The sequence below is a fragment of the Phocoena phocoena genome, chromosome 16 (assembly GCF_963924675.1).
Source record: "Phocoena phocoena chromosome 16, mPhoPho1.1, whole genome shotgun sequence".
Classification (NCBI taxonomy): Eukaryota; Metazoa; Chordata; class Mammalia; order Artiodactyla; family Phocoenidae; genus Phocoena; species Phocoena phocoena.
In genome coordinates this window covers 58,097,897-58,117,077 of record NC_089234.1, presented here as the reverse complement: position 1 = coordinate 58,117,077, position 19,181 = coordinate 58,097,897, and the positions used below count along the sequence as shown (strand labels likewise).

Below are 19,181 nucleotides of genomic sequence, written 5' to 3'. Positions count from 1 at the left end.
TTGACCATTAGTTGATAATTTTGAACATGAGGATCTGAACTATCTTACATGGATATATCCATATAGAATATGGATTTTCTTCTCTGTTTATCGGGTAGTCAGCCAAGCTCAGCCTTCTTTTTCTCATATGATAGTATATTAAACATTAAAAATAACTTTGCGTTCTTATTACAAAATTTATACATTTTCATTGTGAAAGATGTAGGAAATATAGATTGACAAAAAGGAATAAGAACAATCAGTTAGAAATTCCTTCCCTGCCCCCACCCACCCCTTTAAAAAGAAATGGAACAGTCTGTACATGTTTATGGTTTTTCCTTCTTAACAATAGCTTCTCACATTCCCACGTCATTAAATGTTCTAAACATACTTTTTAATAAGTGTGTAGAACTCCATAGTACATAGAGCAGGGGTTACAAACCTGGTGACCGTGGGCCACAGAAATGTTTTGTTGGTTATCTATCTATCATCCATCTATCTGTATCTCTCTATATATTTTTTAAAGACTTCTCTTAACTGCGTTACAGAAGAGCTGGTGCAATATTTTTTAAATTTTGCATTTGAATTGTCAGTGCCCCATTCTGCCTCAGTCTCACTGCAACCTGTTGCCTTACATTCCAGCTTGCTTCAGTCACATATATTATACCTGGGTGGTTCCTGAACATAATTGATTTTGCAACCCCATGTAAAGAAAAGAATAACTTATTTAACCAATCCCCTATTGTGGATATTACAAATGTTTCCAATTTTTTCCATCCACAATTATTGCCTTAAGGTAAATTCCTCCGGGAGGAATTGCTGGATCAAAGACTGTGTACATGAAAGGTTGTATCAGTTTTCAGACCAACCATCAGTGTATGAGAATACCTGTTTCCCTGTATAAATGACCAGCACTCACTATTACTATATTTCGTTGAATCTAAGACACACTTTTTAAAAAAACATTTTAACATCTTTGAAATCAGATGCATCTTATAGTCAGTGGTATCTTAGATTCAATGTAATACAGTGTTATTATTAAAAATTTTTACCAATTAGGTAACAGAAAAAAGATGTCTGATGATTTTTTTCTTTAAATAATGAAATTGAACTTTTTTTGTGTTTGATTATTGGCTGTTTGTATATCATCTTGTAAACTACCTGTTTTTATTCATTAATCATTTTTCATTGGGGTTTTCACTTTTTTCTTACTGATTTGCAGAAGCTCTTTATATTTTTATGTAGTCAAATCCATGAATCTCTTTCTTTATGGCTTCAGTCTTACATGTCAGTCATGCTTAGATTATATTAATATCCACATAGTTTTCCTGGTGCTTATAACATTTAATTTTGCCATATAATATTCATCTGCCTAGAATTTGTATTTATAAAAGATAGGAAATAATTATTTTCCTTCCAGATAGACAGCTGTATGTTCTATCACCCTTTACTGAATCGTTTCATCCTTTCCCCACTGATTTGAAATACAGCCTTCATGATATGCTAAACTTTTCAGTTGTTCTGGCCTTTCAGTTCTTATCCATTGACCTACTTCCATATGCCAGGTGCATAGTTTTAATTATTGTAGCTCCATAGTACTTAAACATTTTAAGTTTTAATTTTAAAAACTATATCTTATAATTTAGTTAGAAAATTTTCAAAAAGAGACAAATACTTTTTCCCCAGAAATTTCAAAAAAAATTGACTTGAAAATGTCTCCCTCCAATCAAAAGATATATAATATGACAAGATTGGGTTTTCATGTGTGTTTACATGGTCTAGGGAAGCTTGGTGACATGTTGGGAAAAGCCTTATCGGAAGAGTTCTGAGATGGGTCAGCCCTCTGCTCTCAGCACCTTGACCCTGGGGAAATTGACCTTTAATGACAGCTTCCTGAGGAGAATGACAGAAGGGAGTGATCCATCTTTTAGGGTCAATTTCTGCATACAGGCATCCTTGGGCAGCTTATTACAGCTGCAGTTTATATTTAATCTCTCTCCTAAAATCAAACATTAAAATATTTTTCTCATATATATATTAATTCAGGGATGTGGATTTGCCAAGTCTGCAGACCAAAGAAAAAGGGAAGAAAACTACTTCATGAGAAAGCTGCACAAATAAAACGACGATATGCAAAACCCATTGGACGACCGAAAAATAAATTAAAGCAACGATTGTTGTAGGTTGAGATCTTATCAAAAGAAATCTTTAATGTTGTGCTTTAAGATATAGTTGACTGTAACCCCCTTAGATTCCATTATCTTTTTAGTATCATTTTTACAAACTCAAGGGATGAGGAATATTTCTCCTTTTGCATAAGCTGTGGAAATTTTTTTGAAAATAACATTTTAAATTACAGTTGGCATTTCGGGGTCTTCTGTTGGCAGTATCTGTGATGCTAAGTGACATTTTTCAAGCAGCAGGATAGAAGCAGAATGTAAGAATTGGAAACAGTTATTCTGTCTACTTTATTATTGGCTGAACATTAGAAGAGCTTACTTATATGAATATTTTTTCTGGGGGTTTTTAAAACAAGAGAGGGATTTGTTCACATCTCTAGTGACTCTCTTTTGTTACCCCAGATAACGTTTTAGAAAAATACTTCTCTTTTCTGGGCTAATTTAGTATTACAACTTTTTAAGATCCCTTTTCTGAAATAGGAGCTTCTAAGAAACCTGCAAATTACTGTCCTAATTTGCCTCCAGAGAGTTAGACAAGACCATTTGGTATGTGCACATGTGTGCAAACATAAGGACAAAATAATATATTTGCAGTAGCCTGCAGTTCTACTATGATAGCCCCATTTCCTCTAGCCTGTTGCCACATAGATGCCTTTAAAGCCAAGTAGAACATTTAGCAGGAGTTACTTGGAGAAGTAGAGAAAAGATAAGAGGAGAAATGGATGTATTTTTTTTTAACCTATATAGAGTATAGAACTGACTGACAATCAGCATTAGCTAAGATGTTTAGAAATGAAATCAGTAGACTTGCATATCTGAAGCAGCTCTATCAATAAGACCGTTGCCCTTCTCTTTAGGCTTAGTGAAAGGGTCACTGTGATGTAGAAATGAATAGAGCTCTGCACACACAGTGAAGAAACACCAGGTGTCTAATTCACTTACTTACTCTTCCCCCCCTAATTTTATCTGAAGCAATTCACTTTATTACCTGCTCTCAGAAAAACAGTATTCTCCCGCACCTTTATCTCCCAAAGGAGAAATAGAAAAATGCATGCTCCTTTCTAAAGTGTTCTATGAAACGTTATGAAAACCTTCTAACTGGTGGACATCTTAATATGGAATTTGTGTTAATTTCTAGAGGCAAACATGAAACCTATTGATGAATAAAATCTTTCATATTAGCATCTCTTGAAGTAGAAATTATATGTTTTTGCATTCGTCCAGTGTAAGCATTTTTCCCGAAATGGGACTGTATCCTCAGGGCCCAATTAAGAAAACCAAATTAGGATATAACTTTCTAAACAAAGGACACAGCTGAAAATTGCATCTGGCACCAATCCTAACTTTTTGTTTGTCCAAAATTGTCCTTTGAGCTTAGGAATTTTTAAGACAGTCTAGGGAGTTTTCCTTTTTACATGCTTTATAAGCGTATTATCCTTTCTGGGCAATTGATTCCAGATACAGTCCAAATGTAGCATTCTGATGTGAAACATTTTAGCCTGGTTGAGTAGTTTATTGGTAACTCTCACTGTGACACTAGAGATCTCTAGCTCTAACCTGATTTGGCTGACTCGGTGGCATTGGGTGAAGCTCCTGGCGGTTGAGCTGCTTCGGATGAGCCTAGTAGCTCACTCTGTTGATCTGCGCCAGCCTCCCCTTTAGCTGACTGCCAGAATTATTCATTAAATCTCTGTGTATATGATGACCACTAAGCTATGCTCTTCTATTTGTAATTATTTAAGATATTTTTATAATTCAAGATCATATCATTTTCAGGCTTCCATTTCATCATTACTAGCCTTCAGCTCAGTTGATAATTTTTAAGCTCCATTCTTGGGCCCCAGCACTGCCATAATTCACATGCAAATGTTTCTGTTGAATAAAATTCTGCTGCAAAATGGGTAGCTTTCCAAGCCCTAGCCTGAGGTGAGGGCAGGCAGCTGCCATTCCTGTAAGCAGCTGTGCTAGGGGAGTGACCTCTGGTCTCCATTGACCACACAGCTGTATGGGCAGAACCAGCATCAAATGAACTGAAACAGCAGTCAGAACCAGTGTATAAAGATTCTGATGCCAAGTGTCTGATAATGACCATGGTAAATGTGCTGCTTCTTCACCAGACTTTCCATGTCATGTCTGACCCGCTGTAGCTTTTCTTTAATCATTTCTTCAGTTTTTTGCTATTGTTGTCCTTTTTTCAGCAGTATTTTATGCTGTAATTAATTGTCTCCTCTACTTAGAGAGTATTATTGGTTATCTTATCATCCTAAGCATAAAGTGCTAAGTGGAAATCTTTTAATGTTTTCTTTAAAAAAAAAAAAGATGTACTAATTTATAGATGTAACCAAATTCTATTTATATAAATTTTCCATTTGAGTTAAAATTACTTCTAACTAGAGATTAGATAAGCTTCTTCTTTTGCTTCTAGATAATACTTATGACTTATTTCCTTTAATACTTTAAAAAAGACATTTCAGGAAATCATAATTACTTGTGACGACACAAGGGGTCACATTTTTATTTAAAAGCACTGGGTGATCTTTTAGTCTCTTCAAAAATTTTCTAATCCATATTGCCCTTGGTTCCACATGATTCTTCCAGTACCTGTTGGATGGGCCCTGGGAGAGTCATGACATGCCAGTGTAGGGGCTACAACCTGTTTCAACAGAGAAACACCTAGGTGGAGGCACACACACACAAGCAGCGCTTAAGGTTGCAATTCAGTTTCTTAAGTTTAAGCACATTGAATGCATCTAGTTGCTATAAACTTGTGTTAGATACCTTTATAATTCTATTATTAAATGCTGATACTATTCTCTAAATTTTTGCCTAGGTCTGTAACCAGTGATGAAGGATCCATGAATGCATTCACAGGAAGGGGGTCACCTGGTAGGGGTCAAAAGACTAAAGTCTGTACCACACCTTCATCTGGTCATGCTGCATCTGGGAAGGACTCAAGCAGCAGATTGGCTGTTACAGACCCCCCTCGGCCTGGTGCCACCACCAAAATCACCACCACCTCCACCTACATTTCTGCCTCTACACTTAAAGTTAACAAGAAAACCAAAGGGCTCATTGATGGCCTTACTAAGTTTTTTACACCATCACCTGATGGTCGCAGATCACGAGGTGAAATAATAGACTTTTCAAAGCACTATCGTCCAAGGAAAAAGGTCTCTCAGAAACAGTCATGCACTTCTCATGTGTTGGCTCCAGGTACCACACAAAAGCTAAAACCTCCACCTTCTTCACTCCCACCCGCAACCCCCATCTCTGGTCAGAGCCCCAGTTCACAAAAGTCCAGCACTTCTGTTTCTTCTACCTCTCCCCAGAGTTCTTCCAGCCAGTCCAGTGTGCCCTCCTTTAGCAGTCTCACTAATAACAGCCAGCTGAAGGCACTCTTTGATGGGCTCTCTCATATCTATACCACTCAGGGACAGTCTCGCCAAAAGGGACACCCAAGTTATGCACCACCTAAACGTATGCGTCGTAAAATCGAATTCCCTTCCACGGCAAAATCAAAAGCCCATTTCTTTGGAAAAAGAGATATTAGAAGTAGATTTATTTCTCACCCCTCCTCCTCTGGCTGGGGGATGGCTAGAGGACGTATTTTTAAAGCAATTGCTCACTTCAAGCGAACAACTTTCCTTAAAAAGCACAGGATGCTAGGCAGGTTAAAATATAAAGTGACCCCTCAGATGGGGACCCCCTCACCAGGGAAGGGGAGCTTGACAGACGGAAGGATTAAACCTGATCAGGATGATGGTAAGCAAAAGGTCAAAGCTCCAACCAAACCTGCGTCCCGTCCCTTTCTCCCCAACCCCCCCAAAAAAAGAATCAGTCAATTCCTATTTGTCACATAGGTCTTAGCTATTTCTCTTGTTCTCACTTCACTTTCATACAGAAGCAGTGAAACTTTGACCTTTTTCTAATGCTGACTAAACTTCCAAAATGTTGTTTTTCCAACTAATACTCTCCCACTTTTTATGACTTATTTCCATTTGTAGTGACACTAGGACCCCCCCAGATGCGTCCGTAGCATTGCTTATGGCTTTGTAGTCCCGCATGAGTAGCCACTGTTAACGCCTCTGCCATGTTCCTCCCCGTGCTACCTCTTCAGCCACAGCACTGCGTGGCCATGTGCTGTCCGTGCTTCCGGCAGCGGGGACATCAGCTCCTCGTCTCCCTCTGTCCATTGCTTTCTCATGGCAAAGTTCATCCTGCTTCCTTCTCAACAAAGCCTGATCTGTGACTCTGTGAAGTGTGCTTTTGGATGTGAGTGTGTCTGTGTGTGTACTCACCTCAGGGAGAAAACTGATTTCATGAATTCATTTAACAAATTGGCCCGTTACATTTGCTACCCTTTATGAAACAAAAGCCAAAAATGTGTCATTTGGACAAAGTGGTAGATTTTATTATCTCAAACGTGATCATGGGAATTCTATACCTAGACATTGATATGCCTTCTAATCTTGGTTGAAAACTATGATTTTGCTTTGTATTGCTCGCTCTTTCCGTCATTTATTTGTTGAAGCTATAAAAAGATGACAACAGCGATGATTCAAATAACAATTTGGGTACAGCAGGGAAAAGGTACTGCTGGATCTGTGAGCAGTGCTTAGATGTAAAAGCTAATAAAGCTTAAAAAAAATCCATATTTGCCCACTTTGGTAATTTGGTGCCATTTTGGTAATTATATGGTGGTTATTCATGATGCAAGTCAGTGAATACACTTTCTGCTGGTTTTAAATGACAGATACAGAAATCAAAATAAGCATCAAACAAGAAAGTACAGATATAAATGTGATTGGAAACAAGGATACCGTTACTGAAGAGGATTTGGATGTTTTTAAGCAGGCCCAGGAACTGTCTTGGGAGGTAAGGCCAGGATACTGCATTCTAGTAATGAGGAAAATACGTGACCTTTATATATGAGTACTATGAAATTAACTGCCTTGATTTTATAAAGAATCCCCCTCAAAATCTTTTGTGGTTCTTTAACTGTTACCATCATTTTTGTTGACTGTACATTCGAAAGTTATCACTTTATATAGTGTTGTCTCCACTCTTAAAAGTTGGTAATGGCTCAGCTAGTCTCACAGAATAGGCCAGAGGAGCAGTTATTGAGGCAGATTTTGAAAAATGCTTCTAGGGGTGAAGGAATAGATTTCTGATTATTTTTGGTCAAATTAAGAAAATAGTCCTTTTAAATCATTCACAAAAAGAAGAACATCACTTTTAAATTGACCGATGTTTCTTCCAGCACAGGTGGCCAGCCATATGAAAAATGTCTCCTGATTTTAACTGTTGGGCATTGGCGAAGGCAATATTGTGTTGCATGATCAGTTGTAATCACTTTTATTTTCATCGTCTAGTAATTTCTTTAAATGATTCCCCTTAACATGTTAACTCTACATAGCTTATTGTCAGCAAAACATTGAAAGGAAAGGCTGTTGGACTTCTGAAAGACAAATTTATTATGGATTGTGAATTCTTCTGTCAGTAGACCACATTCTGTTTCCAGGGCACCATATTCATGGATAGATTCCCACCCCCACCTCACTTCCTTTTTGGGGGAGTAGGGGCTATCTATAGGCTCTTAAGCTTTATTTTTTGTAGCAGCCACTTGGGCTAAATACTTGTGCTTATTTTTACTTGTGGGGCCCTTGGATATTTCCATTCCTCATTCTGCATTCTTTGTAGTGTTTCCTTTGGCTAAGATAAAATGTTAAATTCCCCCCACCCCGCCCTGCCATCACTGAGATTTGAAGTCCTTAAATATGACCATTTGGGGGGACCGTATCTGGCGTTCGTATATAGACGTGATGAACAGCAGGCAATTACCTGAAAGTTACTGCTAAATCCAAGGCCCTTTCTTTCCAAACTGGCAACACTGGCATTTTCATTCAAGAACATTTCTTGTCTGTGTCAGGCACTGGGCTAGACCCAGGGAATGCCACAGTGGATCAGGCCAGCAGAGTTCTTAACCTCCTGCATGGGAGTAAAAGGAGATGGGAATCAAACTGCAAACTTAGCAATTGATTATTTATCTACAGTCCGGTTAAATATTACTTGGTGGGGGAACAGGGGACTGTAACCGTGTGACAGTGTGTAACAGCCACATCATCTTATAATTTCCTCAGTTTTAATACATTGTGGCAGATCATTAAATTTAGTTCAATAGACATTTGTATGTATTAACAGGTATTCATTTCCTATCTTGGTAATACTGTTTCTTAGGGTATTTATATATGAATCTTATACAAAGTTGATTATTATTTCACAAGGGCCTATAATGTTTTTTTTCAACAACATGAAAATTCACAATTACAATTCTGGTCTTGATAGATTTTCATATCCACTGGTGAAAGAACCAAAATGTAAGTGAAGAAATCCTCATATTTTGTTTTCTTTCTGTCTGACAGAAAATAGAGTGTGAAAGTGGAGTAGAAGACTGTGGCCGGTACCCTTCTGTAATAGAATTTGGGAAATATGAAATCCAAACCTGGTACTCCTCGCCTTACCCACAGGAATATGCAAGGTAATGGAATAAGCCAGGCAGGTATACAACCTTAATGTCTCGTATGTGAGGAAGGAACATTCTAAAGCTGGAATTAGGTGATTCTTAGGACATAAATTTTAATAGTCAATTCTTTTTTTCTTTCGGCTGCAGTGGTTCTTCGTTTCTGCGTGTGGGCTTTATGTAGTGGCAGCAAGCGGGGGGCTACTTTTTGTTGCGGTACATGGGCTCCTCATTGCGGTGGTTTCTCTTGTTGCGGAGCACGGCCTCTAGGCGCGTGGACTTCAATAGTTGCGGCACATAGGCTCAGTAGTTGTGGCTCTCGGGCTTAGTCACCCTGAGGCATGTGGGATCTTCCCAGACCAGGGATCTAACCCACGTCCCCTGCATTGGCAGGCGGATTCTTAACCAGTGTGCCACCAGGGCTGTCCTGATAGTCAAGTCTAAGTGCTTGCAAAACTATTACTTTTGCCAGTACCTTCTTATAGTATTCATTGTTGTATGTAAATGACTTATACTCCTTAGTTACACAGGTATTGTAAATTTTGCCTTTTAACTTTTAGATCGTTTTTTTTCTCTCTTTGGTTAATTGGGGAAGTATTGTTTGTGTAAGAAACCAAATCAAGAAAAAAAATTAGCCGTTGTAAAACATTTGGTGGTTTCTTCTCAGTTGCCTTTTTCGTTTTCCTAATTAGGCCTGTTACTTTTATCTCTGATTTCTGGCATTTTATTGTCAAGTTTTTTTAGAGAAATTATAGCAAAAGAAGGAAAAATGGGAGAAAGTAGGTGGGCGTGGGTAGCCTTAAGAGACCCTTCCCCAAATCTTGACTTTTAGAGCCATTTGTGACTAACTTGTTAAAACTGAAGAGAAAATAATGGTACTAGAATTTTCTTTTGTCTTGAACTAAGATTAGCTGTGAAATTGTCTTGAACTAATGTATCTAAAAATGGGTATCTTGTGAACAGATTTCTTCCTTCAGGTATGTCAGGGCACAGTTTATTAGTATCTTCTCAAATGCTTTAGCCTGCAAAGTTTCTGGTAATCACAAATTTGCTTTTCTTCTAGAATAGATATCATCCTTTTCTCTTTCTCTTGGGTGTCTGCCCAATCATCAGAGAAAACGGGGAGGGTGTTCTAGAAGTTAAGTGACAAACTAAGAGTCAGGAGTCTTGGTTTCTCTTCCCAGCTCATATCACTTAGCTGTATGTTCCTTAAAAACTTTTGAAAAACACCTATGAGCTTTTACTTGTATGGGTAATTGTAAATCATGTGTTCTAAGAGCTTTGAATAATTTTGCATATGAATCCAAGATTTGAAATTACTGTGATGAGTCTGTATCTAATTCTTCCCAAAACACTTCTCCCCATTTTTAAACCCCAAAGACGTTGAAAGTGCTTTTAAACATTCTCTTGTAAATATTAGCAATATCCACTCAAGCATGATAGGGCACAAGTAAAAAATGGTATAATTTTTAAGGTGGAGAAAAAGTCAGCAGAGGAGAGAAAGCTGTTTGTCTAATTTTATTCAAAGAGTCGGTGGAATTGGTAGGAACAAATAAGGTCTTTTGACTTGACTATATTTACTCCTTTAGACCATGTACAACTGATGATAACTTTAAAGTTACCTCATCCATAAGAAATGGAAACAACTAAATTCTGGGACTTCTCTGCCTTATAAGTACACAGATCATTTTAAAAATAATGAATTCACTTCTCTCTGAGTAAAAGATTGTTATAGTTACACCACTGATTACACGTACTGTTGAAATTATGACATTAAGTCTGAAATTTAAAAAATATGCATGGATGACCGGACGCCATTGTTTTTAGAGTCATAGTTCCAAGTCTGAAAACCTTGCTGTCTATAGGACATTTCTAAGGAAACAAATTATTTGTTCACAAAGTAAAGGCAGCAAATATTATTAGATTGAAAAATACTATAAGGTTTGTACACTCTACTACTGGCTTTCTTTTTCCTTTTTCTTTTGTTGAAACTACTTCTTTCAAATACTATTATACAGCCTTTTTATGGCTTAGAGAAAATAGAACAGTATTTAATATTTTTCCCCAGGAGTATAGTCAATCTGATTATATTCTTTGATTTTAAAATTTCAACAGATTACCAAAGCTTTACCTGTGTGAATTCTGTCTTAAATATATGAAAAGTAAAAATATTTTGTTAAGACACTCAAGGAAATGTGGATGGTTTCATCCTCCAGCAAATGAAATTTACCGAAGGAAAGACCTTTCAGTATTTGAGGTAAGCATGTATAAATAAAAAACTCAGCATTTGAAACCTAGTGTTTCTAATTGTTGACTATGTACTGATTTGTTCGTAGAAGGTACAAAGTATATTCAGTTTTGGCACTGAAATTCAGACTGCTTTTTCAAATATCTCCATGTTTTGGAATGTTTTTCTAACCATATTAAGCAACCGTTGAGATTGATGATGAATTCCTACTCCATCACATTAACTTTTTTGTCTTCTCCCAAATCCCTGTCTGCACCAGATATATTCGCCAGTGAATTTATGGTCTCCTCAGCTCTTCGTAAATTCTACTTTCTTTGGCAGGAGAAATTAGCTTTGTTCAGCAGCTCCAGCCAATGTCTGGCAGGTGCTCACTCTTTCAGGGAATTGAGCAGCTGTACATATCTCCTCAATACACAACCACCTGTGTTTCCATCCATTTCTTGGCAGGGTAGATAATCTTTTGGTGAGACCCCAGCAGATGTTGGGACTCCCCCGACCCCCATCTGGGTAGATGGCCACCCCTGGAGAGCTCTGCTCTTCACACGAACCCCTTGTGGCCATGTGTCTGTCATTGTGTGTTCTTGAAGACATTTTGTGTTTTCAGAAATGATTTAGTAGCAGAAGGTCTTTGCTGCTATATCATTTCATTGTTTCATCATGTTCTATTGTCAGTTTCAGGGATCCAGCTTAGCTGAGTCAGTTGTACCTTGAGGAGGCCATGCCTTTTTTCCTGTTATTGCCTAGTCACAGGCCTTCTTAATTCTCTCACTCTGGTTGAGCACTTCCATTGCCCTGACTTATTTTCTTCTCTGTTACCCATCTTGGTACATTGCTTTCATTCCTGGATGCTCAGAGCAAGCCTTCCTTGCACAGCAGATATGATATCTTCTTTCTCTGAAATACAATTTTACTTTAAGATTCTCTTTTTCTGAGTTGTTCAGATTGGAAATTTATTATTCTGCCCCACATTTCTCTTTAATTCTTGTCTGTAATGTCTTGCATTAAATTTAACGTAGGGGAGGGTCATACATAGGTTTCTCTCATAGACCAGGCTTCCTCTCTCAGACAGTCTTGCACCCATTACTTTTTTCCCAAGACTCATCAGAGAACGCATGTAACTCCAAGTGTATCTTATGATTTTTTTTTTTTTTTTTTTTTTGCGGTACATGGGCCTCTCACTGTTGTGGCCTCTCCCGTTGCGGAGCACAGGCTCTGGACGCGCAGGCTCAGTGGCCATGGCTCATGGGCCCAACCGCTCCGCGGCATGTGGGATCTTCCCGGACCGGGGCACGAACCCGTGTCCCCTGCATCGGCAGGTGGACTCTCAACCACTGCGCCACCAGGAAAGCCCATCTTATGATTTTTTAAAGCTCCTCTTCCTGGTTATATCAGGCTCTTTCAGCAAGCTTGAAGGAAGAAGGGTATTGTTGCTAGGAAGATTTGGTAATATGTTCGTTTTTACTAAACAGGAGCCACAGGGTTTCTCAACCAGGGGACTGTTCACATTTCAGGCTGGATGATTCTTTGGTGTAGGGGGCATCCCGTGCATTGTGGGATGTTTAGCAGCTTCCCTGGCCTCTGCCCACTAGATGCCAGTAGCACCACACCTCCTCCAGTCAGAACAACGAAAAGCATCTCCAGACATAGCCAATGTCCCTTGGGGGACAAAAGTCACCCCCAGTGAGGGCCACTGGGCTAACGAGAAAGCCGAATGCAAGTCGCTGTCATCCTGTTGTTGGGATGCTACTTGGCCAGCCCCAACAGGTTTAGACAACAGAGCTGCTCTCAGTTGAACCTTAATTAATGAATGTCACAAGTTCCACTTAACTTTTGGCACCTTTCTTAATGCCTTGGAAGCTTTCTTCTAACCAAAAGAAAATGAAAATCATTGTCTCATTGTTTCTCAAAGGGTGAAACACATTGTTGGCTTTAAGTAATTGTTAAATAAATGAGTATAACTCTGCCTGAGGGGGTGAAACTCTCATAAATCCAGAGAGAGTCTTCTCAGGGGTAAGAGAGACTCAGTCTTGTTAGCCTGATAAGAATGGTCTATTTCAGGGTAGGTGTTTTGGGACCATACAGAGATGAAAGGGGAAAAATCAGAAGCAGATCTGTAAAATTTATGCATAAAAATTATTGAAGGAGTTGGATTGGATAAGTGCCAAGGTCCCTATTCTAGAATCTGAGTTAATACTAAGAGTACAGCATGTAGGAGATTTTCTCTTAGCAGTGTCCTAAGTAACTTATAAAATAAATGAATAATAATCACAGATTACTACTTTCCTATCTTTTATTTATCCCTCTTGAAAGCATGCCATTTTAGACCTTTCACAACTGACAAGAATTTTGCTTCAGCATTGTCATCTCTCTGTTTTTCTGGTTCAGGGATACCTACATCTATCTCTGTCTTTTTGTAATATGCTACCATTTCCAAAAGGACCATCCTCCCAAATACATAAAAACTTCCTTTAATTAAAAAGAGAATTGTATCCTCTGTGCCCCTTGCCCATATTTGATTATGTTGCCATGTGTGGGACCTAGGTCTCATCCAAGGGAAATAGTTATACGAAGTCTAAAAATAATTTGCAGTGTGAGAACCTGTATGGTCCACAGGAGACTTGAGAACGGTCAAGTTCATTGTTAAAGAGCTCTGGTTAGCAAACATCCATTTCCCCTAAGAAAAGTGCTAGGGAAATTCTAGAATCTGCTGTGCTTTCTGTTTTCAACAGGTAACTACATTTGATCAAAGAAATTGACATTTGTGCCTAGCCTTCTGTCTCTAGCCGTCAGTATCACAGCTTGATTCTTTTATTTTGAAGAGAAGTAGACTGTAATCATGGTACTTATTGTAGGTTGAAATTCATCTCACTTTCTCTGTATTCCCAACACAGAAATTTTATCTTTTCCAATTATATTTAAAATGATGCTTGGAATAAAACCAAAATGGAAGCCTCTTTTGTTAATCCACACTTCTAAGGAATCAGGATAATAGAGTTTATTTATTTTATTTTTATGTGAAGCCCTTTTGAAAGCAACATAAAGTTTAACTTCCTCGAGCAGTATTTTGATCGTTTTACATTTCTTTAATTCCAATTTACTTGGTTCAAACAGAGAGGACCTGCTTAATCATTTTTTACTCGTAATAAATTGCAAATAAAAATTACTTCTTTGTTAGCAGTGTGGCCTTTCTTCAGGTAGTGTAAAGAGAAATTTAAGCTACCTAAAATTTACCCCAATTTAAGAGAAAAGGTAGAATTCTGATTTGCCAAATGACAGCTATTTTCTGGTAAACTTTATACTTGGTTAATGGAGTGTTTTAATCGCTCAGTTTGGGATTTGGAAATAAAATTATATACTTTCCAAAATACCGTATAAAAGAAACAATTTTATTTTGAGTGGTATTTTTATGTTAAATAATGTTGTCTGTTTCTCTTTGCTAGGTTGATGGGAATATGAGCAAAATTTATTGCCAAAACCTTTGCTTGTTAGCCAAGCTCTTCCTGGACCACAAAACGTTGTATTATGATGTCGAGCCATTCCTTTTTTATGTCCTTACAAAAAATGATGAAAAGGGCTGTCATCTGGTTGGATACTTCTCTAAGGTAAAACAAGAGCCAGTATGACCTTCATTTTCTTTTTCAAAATGTTTTTGGTAGAGCCCAATTCTTCAAACAGGGCTTTTTTATGACTCTAATTTGAATAAGTGACACATGTTTCTGAAAAGCTCAGATTCTTATTCAGAGCTCATTAAAAACAACAACAAAAAACAATAAGCAACGTGCCTAGGAAGTGTGTAAAGGACCTCAGCACTGTTTGCTGTTTCGACTGTCAGCATTCACATTACGTTATAATTGCTGCCTTGCAGACCACCTAGCATCTTTTATCTTCTAAATGTTAAGCTTATTTCCCTTTTCCCCCTAAGTGGTGTCAACATGAAGCTTTCAATGTAACGTAGCATTTAAAAGATAATTTTCATTTCTCCTCCTTGCGTTTCCTCTGTGATCATCAGTATCTCAGTGAGTTAGGACATTGGCATTTGGACAGTTAAGCTAATATAATGGCTGGTTTTACTCTTTTGTCTCTTATTCTCTGTGCTATTGTTTTAAGATCTAAAGCAGCCCCACCTTTAGAAAGCCTAAGTTATCTCCAGCTGTTAACACAGGGGAGCCCTTGACATAGTGAGTGGATGTAGTTTGTCTTTTTCACTGGTTCAGAGCAATTCTCTCACATTCTTCTGTTCAAAGGCTTCTGAGAAACAATAACTCATATGTAATAAAGGAAATCTGAGTTTGGAGATATTTACCAGGTAATGACCTTAACTTTTCTTAGGTACTTAGGAAATAGTTTAATATGCCAGGATGGTAATTATAAGACTTCCAGGCAGAAGGTAAAATGATCCAAACCCTGTATCTTATTTTTTTTATGATGTGTGTGTGCATGTTAGGTGATAAGTGAATTTCACTGACTCTACTGTTGCATAATGTAAATGGAATGCCTAATGGAAGTGTCATTTTCATGGAAGATCAAAAGGTAGAATATATATGAAGGTCCTTTGCATACGGAAGTTTTTCTAAATTTAAGAATCAATCCAGAGACCATAAACAAAAATAGGAATAAGTGACAGCACTCGTGGAAAACAGCCTCAACGTCTTAATCCACGTATTTGGTAAAGCTCTAAAACGAAAAAGAAGAAAGTTAACTTTATAAGTATGGATTCGAAAGGTGATAGAGAATTAACACAAGGTGAAACAATAACTAGGAAATCTATATAACTTATTAAACATTTTACGTTCTGTATAGATGTGTAAACATCTTTTTCTCCGAAGAGTTGAAAAGAATAGTGGTTATAACTGTCCTTCCTGTGCAAAAATGGTGTTTCTTTAAATGTATCTGAGTTTAAAAACAGATGCTCAGTGGTGCCTGCTGCCCTTGTCCTGCCTTGTCTCAAGTTGGCCTCTGGATCTCAGTTCTTGGTAACTCTTGGGGTTCAAATCTCTGCCTCTCTTCCTCCCAGGGAGCCCAACATTTTACTTAGAACAAGATAAAGTTTTTACATTTTGTCACAGTTTCTTTTATAGTATGGCAGCAACTACTATCATTTCTTACTATACCCGGAATACTATTATATTCTTTGGCAGTGCAGTAAAACAAAAATTAATCTAAAAAAACAGCCATGTTAAAAGAGTAGACTCAAATTAAACCATATTCTAACATGTCAATTGGAGTGTGAAGGACTATGGCCCTTTGGGGTTATACTTAAACCAAATTCTAGATGTTATAGCCAGAGAATGGCCAAGATGATCTAGAAAAGTTCAGTGTAAACCATTACATGCATGTGACTTTCCAAGCACATAATAGATGACTCAAAACAGGAAGGAAAGGAGGAGGAGTTATTTTATCCATAGATTAGAGTTTAGCTGTAGTAATGTGTTAAAGGGCAGGGGGCAGGGGCTGGGGTGGGGGAAGGACAACTCTTGGGTGGGATTTCCAAAAATCGTGTACAGGTAAGAATAGTTTGGGACAAAGAAAAGACCGGCATCAAGGATGAATCCTTAAACCCAGAGTACATCTCTTTTTAGATTTGTGACCCATTTGTCTGACTTTGCAAAATAGACTAATTATTTGAATCTTTGCCGCAGATGTGCACAGCCAGTGATGGACAATCCAGTTTCTTAGGAAAATTGACACACATCATTTCTTTCTCCTCATTTCTTGGAGACTCCACAGACAGCTACAAATGTGCAAAAGTCAGGAGCACATCTTTTTCACAAAGGAATCTTTAATTCTGCCCTGTAGGGTTTTTTTCTACAACCATTTCCTGTGATCTTTCAAATAGGTTCATTAAAGATCTGGGTGTTCCTAAGTAATTCTTTGGTGTGGTTAGTACCATTTGTGGTCAATCTAATTTGTGGTTTATATTTGGCCAGAGCATTCACAACCTCAAAAGCCTTTTCCAGATCTCCCCTGTGTAGGTTTTGGCGGCTTCTATGTACCCTGAAGAAAATATTGCTGCTCTGATGCCATATCCCATGAAAATTGCAAATTTTTCTTGAACTATAAGAACCATTTCCCACCATATTCTTTCCAGTCTTCCTCCTGGTTTCAGACTGTTGGTAATATTTTGGCCTCCACTTTGGTTTGGAGGCTTGGGGATTTCTTGTTGCTGTTGTCATTTTTGTTTTGTTGTCCTACTTTGAAATGCAGATTAATTATTTCTCCAGCTTTTTACTTTATTTACTCATAGGAGAAATGTATTTGTGTAAGTCTACCCACACATACAGTATTTTAGTTTCACTGGGACCTTTTGCAAAATATTCCTAACTGACCCCGCTGGGTGACTCTCGGGATGTTGTTTTTTTTTTTAATCCCCATCTCCCAGGTTGTTTGAGCACGGAAAACATTTCTTCCATACTGTCTGTGTTCTGTTTCATTTGACTCACATTTCCTTGGATTCTTTATTCGTATTTCATGGTACTGACATTCAAGAATAAAATATAATTGAGAGGCATGCCTGGAGTGGGTAGTTTGTTGTTAGCTGATAGTTTGATTGATTAGGACGGTAGGATTATTCTGCTTGATCCTGACCTAACACGTTGGCTCACCTTAGTGGACCGTGGTACAAGGACGATGGCAGGTGCAGGGAATTGCCCACTTCAGCAGTGCTCTGACATACTTGATCTGTCTCTCCTTCCCTCAGGAAAAGCTTTGCCAGCAGAAGTATAACGTCTCCTGCATAATGATCATGCCCCAGCACCAGAGGCAAGGATTTGGACGGTTTCTCATTGATTTCAGTAAGTGAAGTACTTTATTTACTTTCATGATCCAGGGAGCTGATGGCTGTTAAAGGAGAGTAGCACATAAAACTTTATTTAACCTACTTTGTTGTTTTTATCAATAGATAACGGGTTTACTACTTATATTTACATAGGTTAGAAAATCTTCCTCAAGTGAAAAATGTACTGCTGCTCACTATTGTACTCTAGGAAATTGAGACTCGATCTCTCGGCAGTGTCACCAGCTCACAAAGCCATTACCCTGAATGAACCGGCAGAATTACATTCCATTCTGTGGGGCTCATGCTCATTAGCACCAAAAGAGGCAATTATTTGTGATTAAAGCCAAAGGAATTGTTATTTAAAAGGATTTTCAGCTTTCTAAAATTTTGCCTATAATCTTGTGCAGTACAGAGCAGGAAAGGGATCTTTATCTTCAGAAAAACAATTCTTTAGGTAGCCTATCCTTCTTGGCTGTCTGGTAGAAATAAACATCTTGTTTTGTTAATTTCCCTTTTCTATTACAGAAATTATTACAGTGTTCGTATCTAGAGGTTGCCCAAGAAATATTTTTTTATACACATTTGTATCTTCTGAGTCTCCTCAGTGAAGATCGGAATACTATTTTAAAGTACGCATAGGATAATGTTTTTTAAAAATTGGTAGTTTTTTTCCTCCCTGTTTATATTATACTGGATGTGTTAATGTAGTATTAAGGCTGCATTTCGAGAATGGATTCAAAGTATCCAGATAACACGAAGGCGGGATATCCCATGATAATAATCACTTGTAAAAATCTGTTGCTAGGAACTGTGTGCTTCTTCATTACCAGATTTTAAACTGAAAGAAGGAAAATATAGCAGATGATGTAATCTTCATAAGGTACATCAGATGCAAAAGCAAAATGTAAATGTCCTCAAGGAAAACCATGAAGTAACATGTTGAGTCTAAATCTATATTATTAGATGTTGAAATGTTAAAGTTTGGGTGTAAAATATAACCGTATAGCAGCTTTGGACGGATTTGTATAATTTATTGACATTGAAGGATATTCTTTTTTGAAGTATCTTTATTGATTATTTTTACATTTTCAGATGGCATTTCTAGTTATTTAATTCGTCACCCTAGTCTTACTCTTCTTTCTTGATCTAGTCATCCCATGGAGGGCCATCTTACCAGAAGTTTACCATTTTTACTTTACAGTCCTAGTTGTAATGAGTTCTAAGGGCAAATCCAATTGTGTTGTTTTGGAGATTTTTGGGGCCACTGTTCACAAGTTGTTCCTAAATACTATAATTTCTGGTATGCATAGCAGCCATTCGAGCCTTAAACTTTGGGTAGTATCTGCATGCTTACAGAGTAAGGCAAACTTCTTAGCTCGAATCAAGATCTTCCAACAGCTAGTTCCAGCCTATGTTTTAGGCTTTTTCATGTATTATTTCATATATTAATCTCCATTTGCTCAAATATTCTGAGCAGGT

At 37.7% G+C, this 19,181-nt stretch overlaps 1 protein-coding gene across 5 annotated transcripts in view; it reads left to right on the top strand.

Moving 5' to 3' along the window:
- The window catches only part of KAT6B (lysine acetyltransferase 6B), a 180,067-nt gene that overhangs the window by 126,121 nt on the left and 34,765 nt on the right, over positions 1–19,181 (top strand). For 2 of the 5 annotated variants that reach the window (XM_065893775.1, XM_065893777.1), the window contains one exon: positions 17,625–17,718. In XM_065893775.1, the coding sequence (XP_065749847.1) occupies positions 17,625–17,718 (94 nt within the window). Of the gene's footprint in view, positions 1–2,025; positions 2,159–4,989; positions 5,922–6,912; positions 7,035–8,581; positions 8,698–10,794; positions 10,937–14,367; positions 14,530–17,624; positions 17,719–19,181 lie in introns of all 5 variants that reach the window. The other 3 variants (XM_065893772.1, XM_065893773.1, XM_065893776.1) reach the window with 3 other exon arrangements.